General features: G+C 43.6%; 1 protein-coding gene across 1 annotated transcript; it reads left to right on the top strand.

Annotated features, from left to right (window-relative positions):
- Positions 1 to 438: 438 nt before the first annotated feature.
- On the top strand, positions 439 to 15,650 carry LOC119659900 (arrestin domain-containing protein 3-like). Its single transcript, XM_038068224.1, has 3 exons — positions 439 to 762; positions 13,454 to 14,632; positions 14,725 to 15,650. The coding sequence occupies exons 1-3, from the start codon at positions 648 to 650 to the stop codon at positions 14,808 to 14,810; spliced, it is 1,380 nt and encodes a 459-aa protein (XP_037924152.1). The 5' UTR covers positions 439 to 647; the 3' UTR covers positions 14,811 to 15,650.
- The last annotated feature ends 4,285 nt before the right edge of the window (positions 15,651 to 19,935 follow it).

Genomic DNA, 19,935 nt, shown 5'->3' with positions numbered 1-19,935 from the left:
ATACCTAACTGCCAGGTGTGGAGATAGCTTCTTTGGTGAGTAATCTGCAAGGCTTCAAAGTTCCTGCACTGTCCACTGCGGTGGCGTACAGCCATTCAAACTGGAGCTATCCATCCCTCTTCCTTTCACAACCGGGCTTGGGGCTGGCTACGGCGGTGTTTGGTGGAGATGTCGGGCATTATTATTATTATTATTATACATTTATGTAGTGTTGCTTTTCTTAAGAAAGCCTCTTCGCTGAATTTAGAATAACCAGGAGAATTTTCATTCCTGATATAAAGAAAAAAATTTAAATTGTCGTTTTTCGGTTCAATAGACGCGCCATGTTTCGACGGAAACATCAATTCACGATAGCAACTTGATATGTCAACATATAATTCAACATCCTCTGGCTACCCTTAATTTCGTTGACATCGAAATCACTGTCAGTACGTGATGACAGCTGATCTCGGTAGTATGGAGGTGTTATGAGTGCGGCCCGATTTCCTCCTTTTTCTCGTTATTTATTTTCGTTTAACGCGAACAAATGCAGTTCCGGTGAAGGCTTTCGGCTAGAAAGACAGTAGTGGATTAAAATAAGATAGAGTGCAATCGATGCACGAGTTTCATTTAGTTGCCTAGCACAATTCGTTCGCGGAGTGACAAAAATGGACAGCGAAAAGTGCAAAATAAAGTTGGATAGTCCGGAGAATGCATACTACGCGGGACAGGAAATCAAAGGGCAGCTCTCCATTGTTCTGACGAAGAAGACGAAAATCCGGGGTAAGTCAAATAAAACTCCTTGAAGCCAGTGAAAGACACCAAGCCACCGAACCTGTAGTGGGCGGAGTTTAGGGAGTCTTCTTTCCCGGGAAAAAATGCTTAAATTCGTATCACCGTCGTGCGATTTCCGCACTAAATTCTTTCGCTTGACCAATATCCAAGAGTTAACTTCTTGTTTATTTTTAAATTGTTTTGTTTTGTTCTTCGGCGTGCTTGGAGTCACCGCTTGCTCGCTGGTAGCTTCGCGACAAAGTTCCGCACCGTGATGCAATCCCCCCGTCATCGTTCGCTAATTTCTAAACATTTCGCAAACAAGTATATCGCCCGAACCGTTGTAGCTCGATTGGCAAGCTCACACCTATCTCAGGTCCGCAAAATTGTACGGACTTGTCTGAAAGGGGAGCGTGAGACGACAGCGCTTTGCTGGTTCTTTTTCACTAACAAGGCCGTTCGCTTCCACACGCTAATTGCTGCCGGCTCAGGAGACGATGATAGATCACCAAAGGCGCTCCGAGTCAAAGGTTAATTCGTCGACGCTTGTTCGAACTGGGAGCCTCCTAATTGCTAGCATCGACAAACTCAAACGTAATTGACCACACAGTTCCGACGGTGCTGATTCTACCAAAATTATCTCGGAGTATGTGCAGTTACTATTTTTAGGGCGATAACACTGCAGGCAGACGACGTATCAAGACTGATTGGAATTGGGTTGGCCACTTCATTGGTTAATATTAGGATTAATTCGACATTATCAGGCCAATCCACTCTATTTCGGTCACTCAATCGTAGATTGTCAGAGCATCGATCACGTCTGCCTTGCATTCGAACTGGCAACAAGTGTGCTCGCTATACCAGCAAAATGCCACGATATTCTTTGAAATAAAAGCACGACAGCTCGGCGAATCGCTTGCTTATGGGTGACGGCAGAACCAGCGATCTCCAGAGATGTTTACACTTGCCCGGCATATTCATATAGTTTTTTATTGAATCTTCCGCGATTCCTCAGATTGCAAGTCGTTGACTGTGTCGCCGGGTTGGCCTCGAGAGTCATTAGGTTCTCCAGCAGATTGACCGTGTTGCTTTAATTGCGACTTGGAGCCAGAACGCCATTAAATTGTGTTGACTTTCGATTGGATTTCTTTTCTTTGGATCGTAAGCGCTCAGGCCAACAAAAGCCACACGCTATGCGCACGTACATGCAAGTTACTTCGACCATTCGAGCCTCAAATTTGTTTATGCTTTGTTCCCTGATTTTGATGACAGCATCAGTTCTTGGAGTACATTTGGGTTATCATTCACTCGAGTACAAATGAGTCATTGGAAGCTTTGTCCGAAATCTATCTTTAAATTTACACATTAAGTGATTTCACTTTGAATTTTTGATACTTCTCGAAAATATCCTGCTTACTTCGAAACACCAAACATTATCCTCTACCTGAAAAGGTGTTTTCGCAGAAAACTGTCCTTGCTAATCCTCTTACCTTGCAAATTTAATCACATTTGATAGTCCCTCAGAAAGCATAAAAACAAAGACGCCTTGCAGGGAAAGCAGTTTATCGTTTTTCCTGAATGGGAAATGTTTTTCTTCTTTGAACATTGAAAAACTCTCTTGTTCCATTGTGTTCTGAACGGTGATTACATTGATATCGGGACGGACAGGGTCTACGCAGGGGCGGCAGTATCATATGTTCAAATGCTATTTACCGCGCCAGCAGATGTTCTTCACTTTGGTCTACTTTATCCGCACCGGGAAATCTATGAAGGCATAGACAGATGATTTCAATTTGATCGCTTTTCACATCTGTTTATTGCTCGCAATAGGCGACTGATGGAAAAAGGTATCCGAAGTGGCACGAGATCACTGAAACTAATGGATTCCGTGGTGAGTCGCTCGGAGGGATAAATCAATCGCAAATAAAACTTGCGGAGATCCCGGGAAAGTGAAGTTTCAGGTTTCGAATGTGCATTAACGGAAAGTGGTAGTTATCGACAATAACAAATAACCCAAGAAATTGTAAACTTTGCCACGTACTCAGCCCCTTCCCATAATTTTCAAGTTGCAATGCGTATATGCTGAACAAAGAAATTCAAAGGAATAACCCTTTCTTACCTTTCGTGACTCAAATAAAGTAGGTTTCATAGTAGAAGGGTTATCTCGAGGGTATTCAGCTGGGGGTCATTATTGGATGTACATGTACTCAAGGCGATCCTGTTCATTGTAGAAGTGATACGGAAAAAGTTGGCGGGAATACATTTCTATTCTAATCAAGCCCATACACTCTCAAATAAATTCCGCAACGTTGCAATTGCAATTGCATTTATCTGTATAATTATTATACAGGGTGCGGCAGCATAACTTTCTTTTTTCAAAACTCAATGAAAACTATTGTATGCATCGCAAAATATTTATTTATTTTTTATAATGTAGGTACATGTCTAAAGTTTTTATTTACATTGTTTTGAAGATCAAATCTGTTAGGTGACGTCCCCCATTCTCCATACATTGCGTAAACCGATTTCTGGCGTTTGTCATGACTCTTGTTAGCATAGCAGGTGTTATGTTGGCAATTTCTTCTTGGATGTTGGTTTTCAAATCTTGTAGGGTTCTTGGACGGTTCACATAAACACGGGATTTCAAAAAACCCCATAGAAAAAAATCACAAGGGGACAGATCGGGAGAGCGTGCCGGCCATTCCAAATCGCCTCTAATTGAGATAAGGCGCTCTGGAAAGTGTTGCCTCAAAACAGCCATCGATGCTCTTGAAGTGTGTGCTATTGCACCGTCTTGTTGGAACCAAGTGTCCCCCAAATCCAAATTTTCTAGCCGTTGGGAAAAAAAATTCTTTAGCATGTTTACATACCGGTCCGAATTCACTGTCACTGTAACCTCATTTTCCTCAAAAACCAGGGACCAATAATTCCAGCTGAGAAAATTGCACACCACACTGTGACTTTGGGTGAATGCAAAGGCTTTTGATGCAATTCTCGAGGGTTGGTGTCAGCCCAGTAGCGCATGTTTTGTTTGTTAGCCGACCCACACAAATGAAAATGGGCTTCATCGCTAAAAAAAACAATAGCACCCTCGGGAACGACATCAAGAAGAAGCTCACACGCGTTCATCCGAGAATTGAAGTCACGTTCTGAAAGTTCCTGCACTATCGCCATCTTATAGGGATGAAAATGAAGATCACCACGAAGAATTCTTCTCACAGAACGATCGGATAGTCCAAGGGCAGATGCGTGTTTGCGCGCAGAATGCCGTGGCGATCGCAACATTGACGCTCTCACTGCTTCAATGTTCTCAGGTGATCTAACGGGCCGAGGGAGTCCAGTTCTTCCTTTTGTCGCACTTGCAGTTTGTCTGAATGTAGTGACCCATGTAACAATTGGTTTGCCGTCTGGGACGAGAGCCAACGGGGCTAAATTAAAGCGATTCCGAAATGCACGTTGTGTTGTAATAACCGAACATCCGCTTGAAAAGTAAACCTCAACGGCAAAGGCACGCTCCTCACTATTCCAACGCATGATGGCGACTGAACCGTGTCGGGACAAAACTTTACAGTATCCCCTCTTGAACGAGACCACTAGCGCTGTGCTATGACATAAACTAACTGAGTGGCGCGCATTTTAAAAAAGGAAGTTATGCTGCCGCACCCTGTATTATTACGTGCAACCGCAGGCTAATTTTTGAAAAATTGTTTGAGGGTGGACCAAAATATTGGGTTGGGGAAAAAGCGATGTCGTATTTGTGATCGGATTTTAACGCCTTATTTAACATACTTAGAATTATCCGATTTAAGTCAAATGTGCGCCGTTTTGTTCGCAAACTTTTTGCCATTTAGAAGGTAACTCCATTATCCCCCTCTTATGACCACCACCACCCCCCCCCCCCCACCCGTTATTTGCAAGGCCAACTTAGTAGCACCAAGAACGTTTTGCATGGACCGAAATATATGGTAATCACTTGGCGCCAGGTCTGGACTATACGGTGGGTGCGATAGGGCATCCCATCCGAGCTCCCGTAGCTTCTGGCGGGCCATCAAAGATGTGTGAAACCGAGCGTTGTCCTGGTAGAACACAGCACCATTCCTATTGACCAATTCTGGCCGCTTCTGGTCAATCGAGTTGCTCACAGTAGAGGACCGAATTGAGGATCTGGCCATAGTTGAGCAGCTCATAGTGATGATTCCCTTCCAATCCAACCAAACACACAACAAAACCTTCCTGGCCGTCAATCCAGGCTTGGCGATGGTGTGGGCCGGCTCGCCGCGGTTCGACCACGATCTTTTTCGCTCGAGGTTGTCGTCCGTAATTCACTTTTCATCACCAGTCACCATCCGCTTCAAAAATGGGTCGAATTCTTTCCGTTTCAGCAGTACATCGCAGGCGTTGATTCGGTCCTAAAAAATTTTTTTTGTGTCAACTCGCGTGGCACCCAAGCAACCAGCTTTTTTGGAATCCAATCTTTTGCAAATGGTTCCAAACGGTTTTATGGTCTATACCTAGTTCCTGGCCAATCGAGCGAATGTCCACATGCCGGTCTACTTGGATGATTTCGACAATTTGATCGGTTTGTACGACGATTGGCCTACCAGTACGGGGTGTATCTTCGATATCCACTACACCAGAACGAAATCGATCGAACCAACGCGTACGGTGCGAATCGTTACAGTATCGGGCCCATAAACTTCACAAACTTTTTCGGCCGCCTTCGTTGCATTTTTACCTCTCAGGTAGTAAAAACGTAAAATATGACGAATTTCTTGCTTGGTGGACTCCATCTTTGACACGCTATAACTTGAGACTGAAACGTACGATCACAACACTGTCAAAGCGACACTTGTAGCACAGATTGTCGTCTTCAAATCGCCGTATAGTATGACCCGATGCGATAAGTACAACATAAGATATGTTTAAGTGTCGCCAACTATTGACAAAATACGACATTTCTTTTTTCCCAACCCAATATTTTTGGAGATTTTTCAACCCCATCCCCGGAGGAGGTGAGGAGTTAGTGGAGGCTGAGGACATCCCCTTGCACATTGAGACGACAATTACCTTACCAGCTTATTTATGATACAAAAACTACTAACTTTAACAGAAGTGGTATGGCGGGACCCTTTTTTTCCTTCTATATATCCTCTTTACTCTCTCACTTCCCGGTTCTATGGTCAGCAAACTTAACTTTCCCATGAGGATATCAAAATACCTCCCCATTAGGGGTAGATTTGATAGAGAGAACCTCATTTACCACTTCGGGAATCAGGGCTGCAAATTAAACCCTATCGTTTAAAGAGTTGTTGACAGTGCAAATCTTTAATCGGATTAGAAAAAGATAACCTTCCTCTTTCTTCTACAGATCTTTCCGATTCTGCCCTCCTCACAGGATAGGCTTGAAAATTCAACTTGGTCATAATTCTATAAAAGAAACCCCACTTTGAGGGGTCATAACATTTTAGGTGTTATGGGCACCGCGAGTTTTTATCGAATTTGAAGAGGGAGCACCCCCGCAACGAAGTGCAATATGCCCATACACAACGCGTTGCGAAAACATCTCCGTTGCCCAAAAGAATTCAAATATTTTTGAAATTTGTCAAACATTTGCGCTACAGCCTGCGTTACTTAATTTGCTCGTCATTAAAGACAATTAAAATATGCGTCTTCGATGGTATGGTCACGCAATTCTCACTAACGAGAATTCACTTGCCAATATTGACCAGCACATCGAAGTCGATGGTAAGCAACCAAAAGGCCGGCCGAAACACCAGTGGCTTGATACGCCGGATTGAACCTTAAAAGCCTCGCGATTACGTCCAGATCAGACATGATAAAATAAAATGGCGAAACCAATCACGACGAGCCGACCCCGCTTGTGAACGGGACAAAGGCTGAAGAAAATGTGAGGAGCAAAAAATGCATGACAATTCCGTGTGCACATAGTTAAAAATTCCAATGCCTTCTATTTTTAGAAAGCTATTTAAATAAATCATTTGGTGTAAAGCACTATATTGATAGCTAGCTAACCTCATACGCTTCACACTCGGGGTTTAATATTATTAGCAAATGTGAACTTAACCTATAGCAGATAGAAACAAGTCGGAATACCGGAAGCTCGCGCTTCGGGTATAAAGGTTTTGTATTCATCCTATCTAAGAAACTTCAAAGTACATTTTTCTATCCGTATATAGCTGCAAATCCAACATAATCCTTCATATTTTTCCAAACTGCAAGATATTATCAGCACCTTAAACAAAGAAACTATCTATTTCCGAATACTCTACATATATATGCATCCAACACCTTCGAGGCGTGCCTAAAAGTAGGAATATTCCCTGCCCAGTGGAAAAAGCAAAAGTTGGTGTTGCTTCCGAAGCCTGGCAAGCCACCTTGAAACCCAGCGTCGTATCGTCCTATCTGCCTGTTGGATACAATGGGGAAGATGATGGAGAGAGTCATCTACAACAGACTCCTGCCCATCGTCGAAGCCAGCAATGGTTTATCGGAACGCCAGTTTGGTTTCCGACGCGCCCACTCTACGGTGGACGCAATTGGCATGGTGGTAAACCTGGCAAAAGGTGCACTGATTTCTGGCGGCTGCTGTGCGAATTAAACGGGCGTTGGCTGACATAGGTGTCCCCGGATACTTAGCGAATTTGGTGGAAAACTACCTCTCAGAGAGGACTCTCTGGTACGGGACGGATGAGGGCCCCAAAGAATACATTGTCACAGCCGGGGTACCACAGGGATCGGTACTTGGTCCCCTGTTGTGGAATATCATGTATAATGGGGTGCTTGCTCTTCCCGTCCCAGAGGGGACTACGATTGTCGGCTTTGCTGATGACCTAGCTGTGGTTGTTGCAGCAAAACACCCAGGAGATGTGGAGGTTTACGTAACGGAAACAGTGAGAGCGGTTAAGTCCTGGCTAGAAAAGGCCGGGCTGACCGTGGCGGACGCGAAAACGGAAGCGGTCTTAATAACGAACCGCAGGAAAAATAACACTGTGAAAGTGGAGGTCGGTGGACATACGGTCGTATCAAAGCCGGCTATCAAATACCTGGGGGTAATAATTGACACCAAATTGAGTTTTAGGGAACACCTAGAGTATGCATGCCAAAAGGCAGCCAGTGCCACCACGGCACTTGCAAAAATGTTGCCAAATATTGGTAGACCGAAACATTGCCGGAGGTTGGTGCTAGCCGGAGTGGTGCGCTCCATCCTGCTCTACTCGGCGCCTGTGTGGGCAGAGACGCTTGCAAACTCTCAGAGACGGAAGCAGGTGAACTCGGTTTACCGGCGGATGGCTTTAAGGGTTCGCAGTGCTTTTAGAACCACATCAGATGAGGCAGTATTGGTGGTGGCAGGCATGATCCCGGTCGACATTCTGGCCAAAGAAATGAGTGTCCTGTACAATGCAAGACGTATGGAGGGGCATGCACAGCGTAGAATTGCGGCAAGGTCAGAGTCGCTTGATCTCTGGCAACGCAGATGGGACGAGTCTACGAAAGGTCGATGGACGCACAGGCTCATTCTACATGTTACAGGCAGTATCTGCACCGTTTTGGATTGGATGATTCTCCGAACTGTCCCAGATGCGATGGCATACCGGAGGATCCAGAGCATGTAATGTTTCACTGCCCACGATTTGCGCTGGAGAGAAGGAGCTTAAACCAGGTGTTGGACAGGAGCGGGACCCCGGAGAGCTTGGTTACTGAGATGCTGGAGTCCGAGGAGAAGTGGCTTGCGGTTGGCTCCGCAATCATCCAAATGCAGGAGGAGTTGCTGAAGGAACAAAGAAGGAGGAAAGCTGCAAATAGGAGAAGGATGGGTGCCTAAGAGCAAACCTACCCCGCGAAGTAATACCTCAATGGTGGTCCCGCGGGGCTGGGGCTGGAGAGGCCGGGGGTGGTTTTTAGTGGGTGTGAATCCCACACGCGCCCGCTGTAGTTCCGCCGTTCGGGCGTCGGAGCTGCGGCGGACGTGTCTTTCTAAGATTTTCCACCTCCGTGTACGCACAAAAAAAAAACATATATATGCATGTATATAAATTGATTGTACCCATATTTCCAATTTACTTCGTGCACAAAAGCATACATATGTACATATATAGTACGTATATTAAATACGGCTGGTTTAATGTACAGATAAATCTATCTGAATTAGACACTACCCATACGATATGATTTTGCACCCTCTATTCACATGTATGGGGACTATTGTTTTTCGGAGAACCAGGGTACCTATAGGTTACATTGCGATTGTAATGGGTAATCTGATTATCTAGGTAGTCTGTGACAATTTCCTTCTCGGACATATGATGGAAAAATACGGTTCTCGCGACCATAACGATAGATTTCTGCAGCTTCCATCACCCCGTTATGTGTGGTACATTGAGTCAGTTGGGTTTCGACTGACCAACACCGTTTGAGCAACTAAATTGACCACCTTGCGATCAGCAGTGGGTAGGAGTTATCTTCTGAATGTGCTTATAATGAGTGATACTGATACGGCCTCGAAATGTAATCATCATCTAATAATCGCTTGCCTTCGATTGCGTCGGCGTCGGATGTTGCTCGCAAGGTTGGAGAGCTGTGTTCGACTCCTCTCACGATAACGAGCAAGTGAAGAGGTACAAGGAACACTTCACGGTTCTCAACCGTACGATATCCAGTGAAGATCCGCCTCTTGGGAATCAAATGGCTAGTCACCGTAACATGCAGATAGGGGCTGCTCCTTTAAATAAGAGGGAACTCATCTCGGCCATCAACGCACTTAAATGGAGTAAAATTGTTGTGCTTGACGATCTCTTCGCAAAACTATTCATCGCTGCTCCTGCAGAAAAAACCATAGTCTGGTGAGTCATTACACTCTTCCTATCTACATTAATGGTTGGAACATTGCAGGCGTTGATCAATTCGTATATCTGGGAGGCGCTATTTTTGCCGACCTAGGCACCGTACTTGATGGGCTGAACAGCAACCATTTATGTCTCCTATAAGATTCCCCGTTGCACCTTTGTAAAATATGATTCTGTGCTGGAATTCTGCTGTTATTCTCTTCGTCAAATTGTAAACGAATCTTAAATTGTCTCTTAAAGTTATTGTTCAATCTACAGATATCGTCTTTTATATGCTTGCGTTGGTTCTTTCTGCAGATTTTGTCAGCGCTATGTTTTAATTCTAGGCACATGTCCCGTTTGGCTTTTTGGGCCGCTTCTGTTATTGTTTATATGCAGCGTTTTTCTTATCGATGGCTGCCTGGCATTCTTCGTGAAACCATGCTTTTCTGCTGACGTTCATGTGCGATCAACTCAGTCAAGTTTTTATCTTTTGTCGCATTTTGATGTGAATTTTGTTGAACAAAGAGTTTGTTTGAAATTTTGTGTTGCTAACGAACGTGTGCTAATGCATTGAAAATGTTGCAAAAAACCTTTGGGGAGTCTATGCAAGCGGTATAGAGACTTTAAAAATGTCCGTTCAATAGTAGAGCGTGTTTGCCTGTTTGAATTTAGGGTGGCTCGCAGCGTCTAGGTGACTTTCTCGATCACGTAGAACGGTCATTTTGGTTGATGTGTGCATATCCTTTTGTGGACCTTGTGATTACATTTAGGCCTTGTATGGTATCAGATGGATTTAGTAGCTGAGTAAGTGCAAGGCGATGTTGTTTCGCTTTTGTTTGTGTCCAAAAAGTTGTTTCCAAGTTATGGTTGAAGAAACTGATGTATGCTGTGTTGTATTAGATATTAGCGTTTGAGTATTCCATGAAAAATGCTAGTTTAATTATATTATCGTATTTCATGCCATTAAAAAGGTCAGCCAGACATTTCTGTTCTTTGGAGGGGGAGTGAAATTGTTAGAGTTTGCTGCGATGAGAGATGATGTCATTGAATTCAACTCCATATGCATCGCAGCGTCCGTGGTTGAGGCCATCCTGGCCAGGAAGACCTTGTTGTGCTTAGTGGCAAAGCGGTTAACCAATTTGGTGGTTTCTGAATTGACTTCTAGCGTGGAGAACCAATGCTTGGGTCAAATTCGTGGGAAAATGCTGGCGAAGAACTTTTGCATCGATTTCTGCATCCGTAGATAATTTATCGCCTCTAACTGCTGTGTTTGAGCAAATTCATTCAGGGTACGCAGCATGCCACAGATGATACCATCCAACCCTGGAGTGGATGAGGAAATCTGTTTGGAAAATATTTTCATCAGATCTGCAATTTAAAAAGGTTGGGGTACACCAGCCATATTAGTTCAGACGAAGGCATTCGTGACGGTGGATGGTATTGAGCTCTTAGCAGATCAAATTTGATGTTTTATTCGTGATTCCATTAGAATTTTAGTTGTTTCCTACGATGAGTTGATGAAGGTCCAGAATTTTGAAAGATTTGAGGTGTGACTAAGTTTCTCAATTTTGGCGTTCCAACGCTGACGTTTCACTTCCTGAACTTTTTGTTCTCATTCCTCTGAAGCTTTTTTGGATAAGCTAAATCTCCTTGGATTTGATGTGGCACGAAAAGATATGCAGCAACACTGCTTTTCGTCCAAAAAAGTTTTTAGAGACGGGTTCCACTAGCCTTTTGGCTTCCTAGAGTTGCTTTTAATATGAAACGTGACTTGCCGCACTTCAGACTGTAGGATGAAGTTATACTCTTTATTTATATGTGAAGCATTGTTTTTGAGTAAACTGCGTGCTTTAAAGGATTCTGAGCTGAGAGGTGGATGAGATTAGGATTGGGCTGTGGTGGCTGTTGCTAATAGAGGATTTGTCTTATTGCAGACACCCATACACACCAAACACCACTCACATTGTTGTGGAAATTTTGCGGGGGAAACATGCCACATTCCAACTCGTCCCAAAAGACCTGAATTTCGTGGAAAACATCGAAAGATGGTTGTTGAGGACATAATTTTCTGAAATGAATAATGACCCGAATTTCATGAAACGAATAATTACTGCAATGTGGGTCTACGGGTTTGACATAGGGAAAAGTCAACAATCGTCTGAGTGGCGCTTCGAAGGCAAGCCGAAATACAGAATGCGCCATCTCGTTGAGGCCTTCTTTGTTAAGTCTTAAGAATACACTTAAAGCCTTCTCTGCTTGTCGTAAGAGGCGCAAATTTTGAAACTTTATTGCTACCGAAACGTATCGGATAAGGACTAACCTTGCGGCAACGACCTTTGTCTATCAAAGACGGACTATGATTGGTTGCTCGAATGTGCGCACGCCCTTCGGCAACGGTAGCGAAGGTCGTCAGAATGCTCGCTTTCTCAAACTTGGAATTCCAGCGATATAAACTGGACATTCTGGTCTTGAGCGAAGTAAGAAAAGATAAGTAAGGCAAAGCGCGCTCTCATGACCAGGAAGCCGGTTTCTGACACAATTCTAACTGCAAGATTTCGGTTCAGGTTAAGGAGCAGCACAATTGTACAATGCTACGCACCAACGGACACTTTCGAAGTAGTGGAGAAGGATGCTTTCTGCGAACAATTAATCGCGGTTAAGGAAAAGCTTCCTAAAGGTGACCTTGTGATAGTGACGAGTTATCTGAATGCCAAGGTGGGATCTGAAAACAACTTGCTCGAGCATATGATGGGGAGACACCGTCTTGGCGGCCGTAACAGTTATGGTGGGAGGTTCGTGGATTTCTGCAACTTCGTCGCCTCCCCTTTGGTGGCACATTGTTCGAGTACAGAGCCTGCCATAAAGTCAGTTGGGTTTCAACTGACCGACACCGTACGAACACTCAGATCGACCACTTGGTGATCAGCAGTAAATTTAGGAGTTGTCTTCTGGTTGTGCGTAACAAGAGAGGGGCTGATGTCGGCCGCGAAAGGGATCACCATTAGATGGTTGTTTACGTTCGCCTGCGTGTTGCGTTTGTCACTTCTCGCAGGGTTGGGGAACTGCGACCCCCTAAGTTCAATATCGACCGCTTGTTCGATCCAGCTATCTTGCTGATCGAGGGGCAGATTTACTGAGTAACGCGCCTGAGAATATCAATGAGCATTTATCAAAAATGCACTTTTCTCAGGCGCTAGACAAGTCGTTGGCCACGTCCCGAAGAGTTGTTTTATGACTGGCTGACTGTGGAATTGTGGAAGCGAATCGATGGACGGAAGGTCGATAGTCCTGTAATGGACGTCAATGGTCGACTTTTCATCCACGATGATGAACAATTGAAGAGGTGGAAGGAGTGGAAGAAACGCTGACGCACGTGTTTTGTTTTAGAGGGAATAACATCCACCACCATAAAGGGTATAAAATAAATTTGCCTGAAAGTTAAGTCTTTTTGGTTTTAGTTATAAATTCCCGATACTTTTGGATAATAGGCCACTACTTTTTAATGCTGTGGTAACCATCGCGCTATCTTTTTTGCTGACGATTAACGTCATTTCATTCAGCTTGCGAGTCCTTTCAATCTTCCGTTTTTAATCACAAGAAATCAAATTGGATTGTTTTAATCGCCACTGGAAATACCGAGGCAAATCAATGCATCTCAAGATGACTATCGGACTTGTTCCAAAGTGACTGAAAATTCCAATGGACGAAAAAGGTAACAGATACTTAGGCTTTTTGTTACCAAGGGGTCAAATCCACTTAATTTATAATCTTGTTTTATTGTAGAACATCTGTATCCTCCTCTTACCTAAACCTGTCGTGGCAGACTAATATAATACAAATTCATTTTCTTTCAGGTATTTACTTCAAAATCTACGGCTACGGAAAATGCAGTTGGTGTGAATTTCTTCAGCGGGAATCTGATCAAGCACCACGAGAAAAGGGTCAATCTTCATCACTTGTGTACTCCAGCAAGGAAGATTACCTTTCCAATAAGTCATATATAGTAGGCTCAAAATCTGGTCGTCCTATCGAACTGGATGTAGGAACTCATACGTATGAATTTAGCTACACTCTAGAAAGAAATTTACCGTCGACATTCAAGGGCAATTATGGTTCAATCAAATACAAAATGGAGTTTATCGTGGAGAAAGCGTGGAATTTCAACGATAAATATGCAATACCAATTACCGTAATTAAGTCACAGCCTCTTTCGCCGACATTGAGCGAAAGACCTCTTCTTCGTCAGTTAACACGCAATATTGGAATATTCGGAGGTGGACCAGTTACTTTAGTGGCAGAATTGCCTAGAGTTTGTGTGGTGCGCGGCAATAAACTTACACTTCGCGTCACTGTTGACAATTGTAGTAATACTCATGTAGACAAATTGAAATTCTCCATAAGACAGTTGGTTTCATATATCAGCCAACAGCCACTGCCACAAGTGAAACGTGAAGAAGTTATAAAAATTTTCAAAAAGGAAACGGGAGGCATACAGAAGAAGTCAAGTCGTACCTTTGAGCATGAACTTCAAATGCCACTATGCCAACCGAGTGATATTACCTGTAGTAACATTATATCCATTGCTTATGAGTGTCACATCGACGCCATTCTTCCTGGATTATATAAGAACATGACACTGGCGCTTCCATTCGAAGTTCGATCCCATGAAAACACTGCACCCACTGTTCCACAAGCCCCACATAATCCAAACGCTGTTGTCGGCTGGATAACTTTATTTCCTAGTCCAAATTCATCAGTGAATTCACTGTCCAGCATGGATCATTCCTCGCCCAGCCCACGCCAATTTTCGGAGCTGCCTTGCCCTCATTTTTCCGAACTACCCAGCCCACGATTTTCCGTACTGCCGGGCACTTCGGGAAGTAGTTCATATTCAAATAGTCCGACGGCGACGAACTCATCGAATAGGAGCAGTTTTCGAAACTCATTTGCGTTCAGTAGTTTGCCTGGTTCCGCTCCCGCCAATTTGCCATCAACTTCATCACGTTCCTATCATTTCGGGACGAGTGACTTACGTAAGTATTCTAAGAGTAGCAACTTTAAACTCATTATTTCTAGTACTGGATAACAGCAAATTATTATTTGTCTTTTCTCCATTCCCTTGCAGCGCCGCCTTCGTACGAGGAGTTGTTTGGAAGTTCGCCACAATATCCTGAGACCAAGCCTTCCACCTCATCAGTTTCGAACAATTAAGTGCAATTGAGAAAAATTTCACTTGCATGCACTTTTTCGCTCGCAATTTGCAACGCCATAAAACACTCTCAACGCTTCACCTCTCAATTCATCAATTTTCAAACTCATAATATCGAATTTATCGCACAAGAGTTCAATAAGAACTCCCGAAAACACAAACCCTATTGAACGGAACACCAGCAGGACAACAATTTCAACGAAACTCAAAACCACCAGAAGATCAAAAATATCGTAACCGCAATACAAAGACCATAATTTTGTAAATAGAGTTTTTCTCGTTTTCGCTCATCTCCACGAACAAAACAAAAAGAGATTTTCATTTTTACCTCGTCCCCAACATCCTAGTTTTAACCACTTTTTTAAGACACGTTTTATCGTAATTTATACGACTATAACCATATTTCTTTAAGCGATGTGACCCGTGCGATATTATCTGTACATGCGGCACAAAGTCCTTTCCTACAGTTGATATAAAAGATAGTGTTAAAATAGATAAGTTTCGTTTTTTGTGATGTTTACGACGTGTTATGCAACGGATCTCCCTCGAAAGGAATGACTTATTTCAGAGAAATATAGCATTCGGTCACATCCCATATAAACACATTTATTATTTTTTTCGGGAGATCTATCTTCCCAAATGTGAAAAATAAATATTTTTGTATATTTTTCGTATTTACAAACTTTTTTAAAAGAATTTCTTAATATCACAAGAAAGTTTTTACCGCCAGCTAACGTGATTAGTTGAATAAAAGAATTAGTGGTTCAATTGATTAGTTGAAAGATTCGATTGAATTGTGATTATTTATTGATTGAAATATAAATAAAGTATATAGATAATGATATAAACTTCTCTTTCATTCGTGCCGTTGCAAGAACTGTTGTCCTACTCGTTTTTTCAAATGAATTCTCTCTGGGATGAGAAAAGGCCACCTCCCCGGTGTTCGTTGGAAACCATCTTCGAACGGGCCTAGAGTGTGTAGCACCGGACTGGGAGTTGTTCATCCAATTGACGGGGAACTGTTGCTGGTCATGTTTAAAACAGCAACAGCCCGGGGAGCATCCTCCCTGCACTGGCAGAGGCGGAACAGCATCTGGGGGGTTATGTCTCTGTAGTTTTACGTAAGTAGCTGCCAAATTGAGTTAACTCCGGGATCTTCTTAAGACACGGATTGATTTTGTGACCATGATCAGAACCCCAATGAGTCAAGCACAACGGTACCATTCTATACTGAATACATGGCTCAGTTTATTCATGCTGGTGGCCTCTGCTCGCTTGAACGTAACCATAACCCCCATGAAACTCCCACTGGGGAACGAACCGCTATAACCGCGCTGGACGCACACGAAACAGGAATTTTCCTGAGACATGTGAATTCAGGGGTTATCCCGGTTCCCATTGTATCAGTATACCCCTGTAAGGTTTCGTGACCAATTGCCATTTCAGATAGGCCTCGCTGCAGATTCGGGTCTGATAGCCCTAATTAGGCCTTTGGAGTATTCGTCTACTGCATCACGATCAGCAAACCATAGTAAGTACAGCATATCCCGACACCCCCATATGGAGGTTCTCCTCGGCCACTTGGTATTGGCCCGGACGACCGCTGTCACTACCGAATTAATAGCAAAAGAAGACGCTAGTACCTGAGTGGCTCATATTACATTTATTGATACGTAATTTATACCTTTAGAGCTAATTTCTAATCTAGGCTACAATATTGGTTCACATGCTCAAGCTCAGTTCCAATGTGTTTATTGTTTATTCATAGATAGCACATATTCTATTTAATTAGGCTAGATTGGAATAAATGAATTTTATACTATTATCTTTTAATGGAACATTCACAGCTAGCTTAATGAGCTGGGTTGCTACCCCGTCTTCCTCGCCGCGATATCAGAGCACCGGGGGAGAGCGGGAAGGGTGTCCAATGGGGAGCTAATTAAGTCCCGGGCTCCGAGCGGAGACAAAAAAATAAATAATGTAGTTTTCGTTTATTCTTTCAAACGTCTATTTCGCACAATAATTTCAAATATTTCAAAATTGAATAGCGAGTAATTCGCGGCAACTGGCCGAGATGTTGTTGCATTTCTTCTATTTATGCATTCATAAATGCTGACTAAGCGTCTGGCTGCTTGCATTTTTCCAGAAATGCGGAAAATTCTTTCCAGATAGTGTCTTGTTTCTTTACGTCTAAAGTCTCAGTATCTGGCGGAGTAGATATAGGCACGTGTTCTTTGTTTTTGTGATTTATGTGTGCTGACGCATACATAACTACCTTGATCTCTAGTATGCGGACTCTGGATACCTTGGGCGCCTGCAGTTTCAAGTAAGACCCTGGTGGCCGGAGTAGCCGATGGTCGACATTTTTTCCGGATTACCTCTTGGGGCCAAGGCATGGAATCAACCAACACAAACAGAAAACACGCCATCGAGGAAGAAGTGTGGTGATACTAGGCACATAATCGGAGGACGAACTGCTGGCATCTAGCGAAGAAGAAGTAATCGCCGAGGGCAGTGCAGTCGGTGCCAGCCGTAGCGCTGCTGTCCTGGAAACAAAAACAAGCCCCTGTGGGAGCGAGGCGACATCTTGGAAACCACTGTCGTCAAACTGCACCTAGCGAATACCAACCACTGTCTTGCTACCTCGAAGCCCCCGGCGCATAGTGGATCGAATGATCAATCTAGGTGAAAAAATTCAAGTCAGAAGAATCTAAACTTTTTCCGGATCTAACAGAGACCGTTATATTGATAAGTCAAATACATTGAAATAAACAAATAACAAGTAGTTTCAGGCAGATGGAAGCTATGCAAGCATTGCTTTCAATAACTTGGTATTCATCATCAACGGTGTAACAACCGGTATCCGGTCTAGGCCCGCCTTAGTTACGAACTTCAGAAATCCCGGTTTTGCACCGAGCTCCATCGATTCGATATCCCTAAACGCTATCTGGTGTCCTGGGTCACGCCACCACTCCATCTGAGGCAATGTCTACCATAGATTTTGCTCTTATAGACTTTCCTGGCTAGATCATCCTCACCCATACGGATTAAATGACCCGCCCACCACAACCTATTAAGCCGGAATTTATCCACAACCAGACGACCACGGTATCGCTTATACATTTCGTCGTTATGTAAGCTACGAAATCGTCCATCCTCATATAGGAGGGCAAAAAACTCGTCGAAGGATCCTTCTCTCGAGCGTGAACAAGAGCTCGCAATTTCTCTAAGAACCTAAGTCTACGACGAATACATGGGAACTGGCACGATCATAGTCTTGTACAGTAAGAGTTTTGACCCTAAGGTAAGACGTTTCGAGCGGAACAATTTTTGCAAGCTGAAATTGGCTGAGTTAGCTGCCAACAACCGTGCGCGGATTTCATCGTTATAGCTGTTATCGGTTGTGGTCTTCAACCCTAGATAGGGGAAATTATCAATGGTCGCAAAATTGGAGTCTCTTATCTTTATTGTTCTCATTTGACCAATACGATTGAATGTAGTCGTTTGTTCACTCTTTGGTACTGACGTTGCCACCATACACTTCGCCTTGCTTTCATTAATGTGCAGCCCATAATCGAGTGCCCATCGCCGCCTGGATGAAGGTTGATTGTACAGCTCGGGTTGTTCTTCTCATAATATCAATATCGTCAGCATAGGCCAACATTCGGGTGAACTTGAAGAGAATGGTGCTTCTCGTATTTACATTAGCATCGCGAATCACTTTTTCCAAGGCCAGGTTAAAGAATATGCATAGTAGGGAATCCTTTTGTCTTAAACCGTTTTTGATGTTGAATGGTCTCGAAAGTGATCCTTCTGCTTTTATCTGGTCTAGTACATTCTTCAGGGTCAGCCTTGTCAGTCTTCAATTTTGTCGAGATTCCGGATTCCTATATCATAGGTGGCTTTCAAATCCATGAAAAGATGGTGCAACTTATGGTTATATTCCAACAGTTTTTCCATCGCTTGCCGCAGAGAAAAAATCTGATCAATTGCTGATTTGCTTGGAAAGAAGCCTCTTTGGTATAGACCAATAATGTATGGCCTAGCAAGATAGCGGAGAATATCTTATAGATGGTACTCAGCAACGTGATACCTCTATAATTGTTGCACTGCGTGATATTTCCCTTTTTATGCATGGGACAGATAATATCTCGTTAGACATTGATTCGCTGCCCCACACATTGAACATAAGTTTAGGGAGCCATCAAATGGCCGTGGAGTCTTGGAAGCATTTCTCAGCGAAGACAATTGGTGACCCCTTGAACCCGCGTTACTACCTTATCGAACTCTCGATTTTCTCTGCATACCGGAATCATAGACAAACACCGCAAGCCTTAAAATTCGCAGCAGCAAATTCACGTATGGCACTAGAGAACTAGATATAAGTCTATGACTTCAACGAATTTTTTCTTGGCGCTTAATTATAGCGGATATCAATACTTACATCTTAGACGCAGACTTCCTGTACCACTATGGACTGCTAGTGAATCTACATAACAGATTCACAACCTCGCTTAGATCATCAGGAAGAATCTCAATCTGCACGCCTAATACTCTTCATTCATCCATGCTGTAGTACGAAACCTGCACTTTTCTTTCATTTATTTGGATGATGTTCTGATCGCGTACTTTTCTGAGTCTGAGCATTTGGGGCATCTCAAGTGTTTTTTTCAACGTCTCCATGAGGCCAGTCTAGTACCCAACGTTGAGAGATCGCAGTGAGATTCCTCGAACCCCTGACAACCGCTGAAAGCATCCGAAAAGGATCAAGTCAAGGGTAGGTAGGTAGGTATCAGTGGCCGTGACTGTTGTTATGGGAGCAGGGAAGCAGAGTCCAGCCGGCTCGGATCTTCAGAGTCAGCCCGTAGCATTCACGAAGGAAAGCAGCTCTCCGACCCTGCAGCTAGAAATCTCTCTGAGGTCCCCAAAGAATGGTTTACCGTCGCTTTTCTGGCCAAGGCCGACCACTATCAATGGATCATAAGCGCTGTTACGGCCTGAGACCAAAGATTTTCGTCTGATTGTGTGGCTTCCAGAGGGTGGCTAGGCATTTCAGACTACCAAGCATCAGGTGGAAGCTATACGTTTGGCATTGCCTCAGTAAGATGCCCTCCTAGCCATTTTCCA

This window comes from Hermetia illucens, chromosome 6 (assembly GCF_905115235.1).
Source record: "Hermetia illucens chromosome 6, iHerIll2.2.curated.20191125, whole genome shotgun sequence".
In the NCBI taxonomy this organism is placed as follows: domain Eukaryota; kingdom Metazoa; phylum Arthropoda; class Insecta; order Diptera; family Stratiomyidae; genus Hermetia; species Hermetia illucens.
This window is presented reverse-complemented; position numbering and strand designations above follow the sequence as displayed.

Bases quoted from the DNA above. Each gene is read 5' to 3' on its own strand.
- LOC119659900 (XM_038068224.1), top strand. From the start codon at position 648: ATGGACAGCGAAAAGTGCAAAATAAAGTTGGATAGTCCGGAGAATGCA. The intron at 763-13,453 runs GTAAGTCAAATA...ATTTTCTTTCAG, and splicing joins GAAGAAGACGAAAATCCGGG to GTATTTACTTCAAAATCTAC. The intron at 14,633-14,724 runs GTAAGTATTCTA...ATTCCCTTGCAG, and splicing joins TTTCGGGACGAGTGACTTAC to CGCCGCCTTCGTACGAGGAG.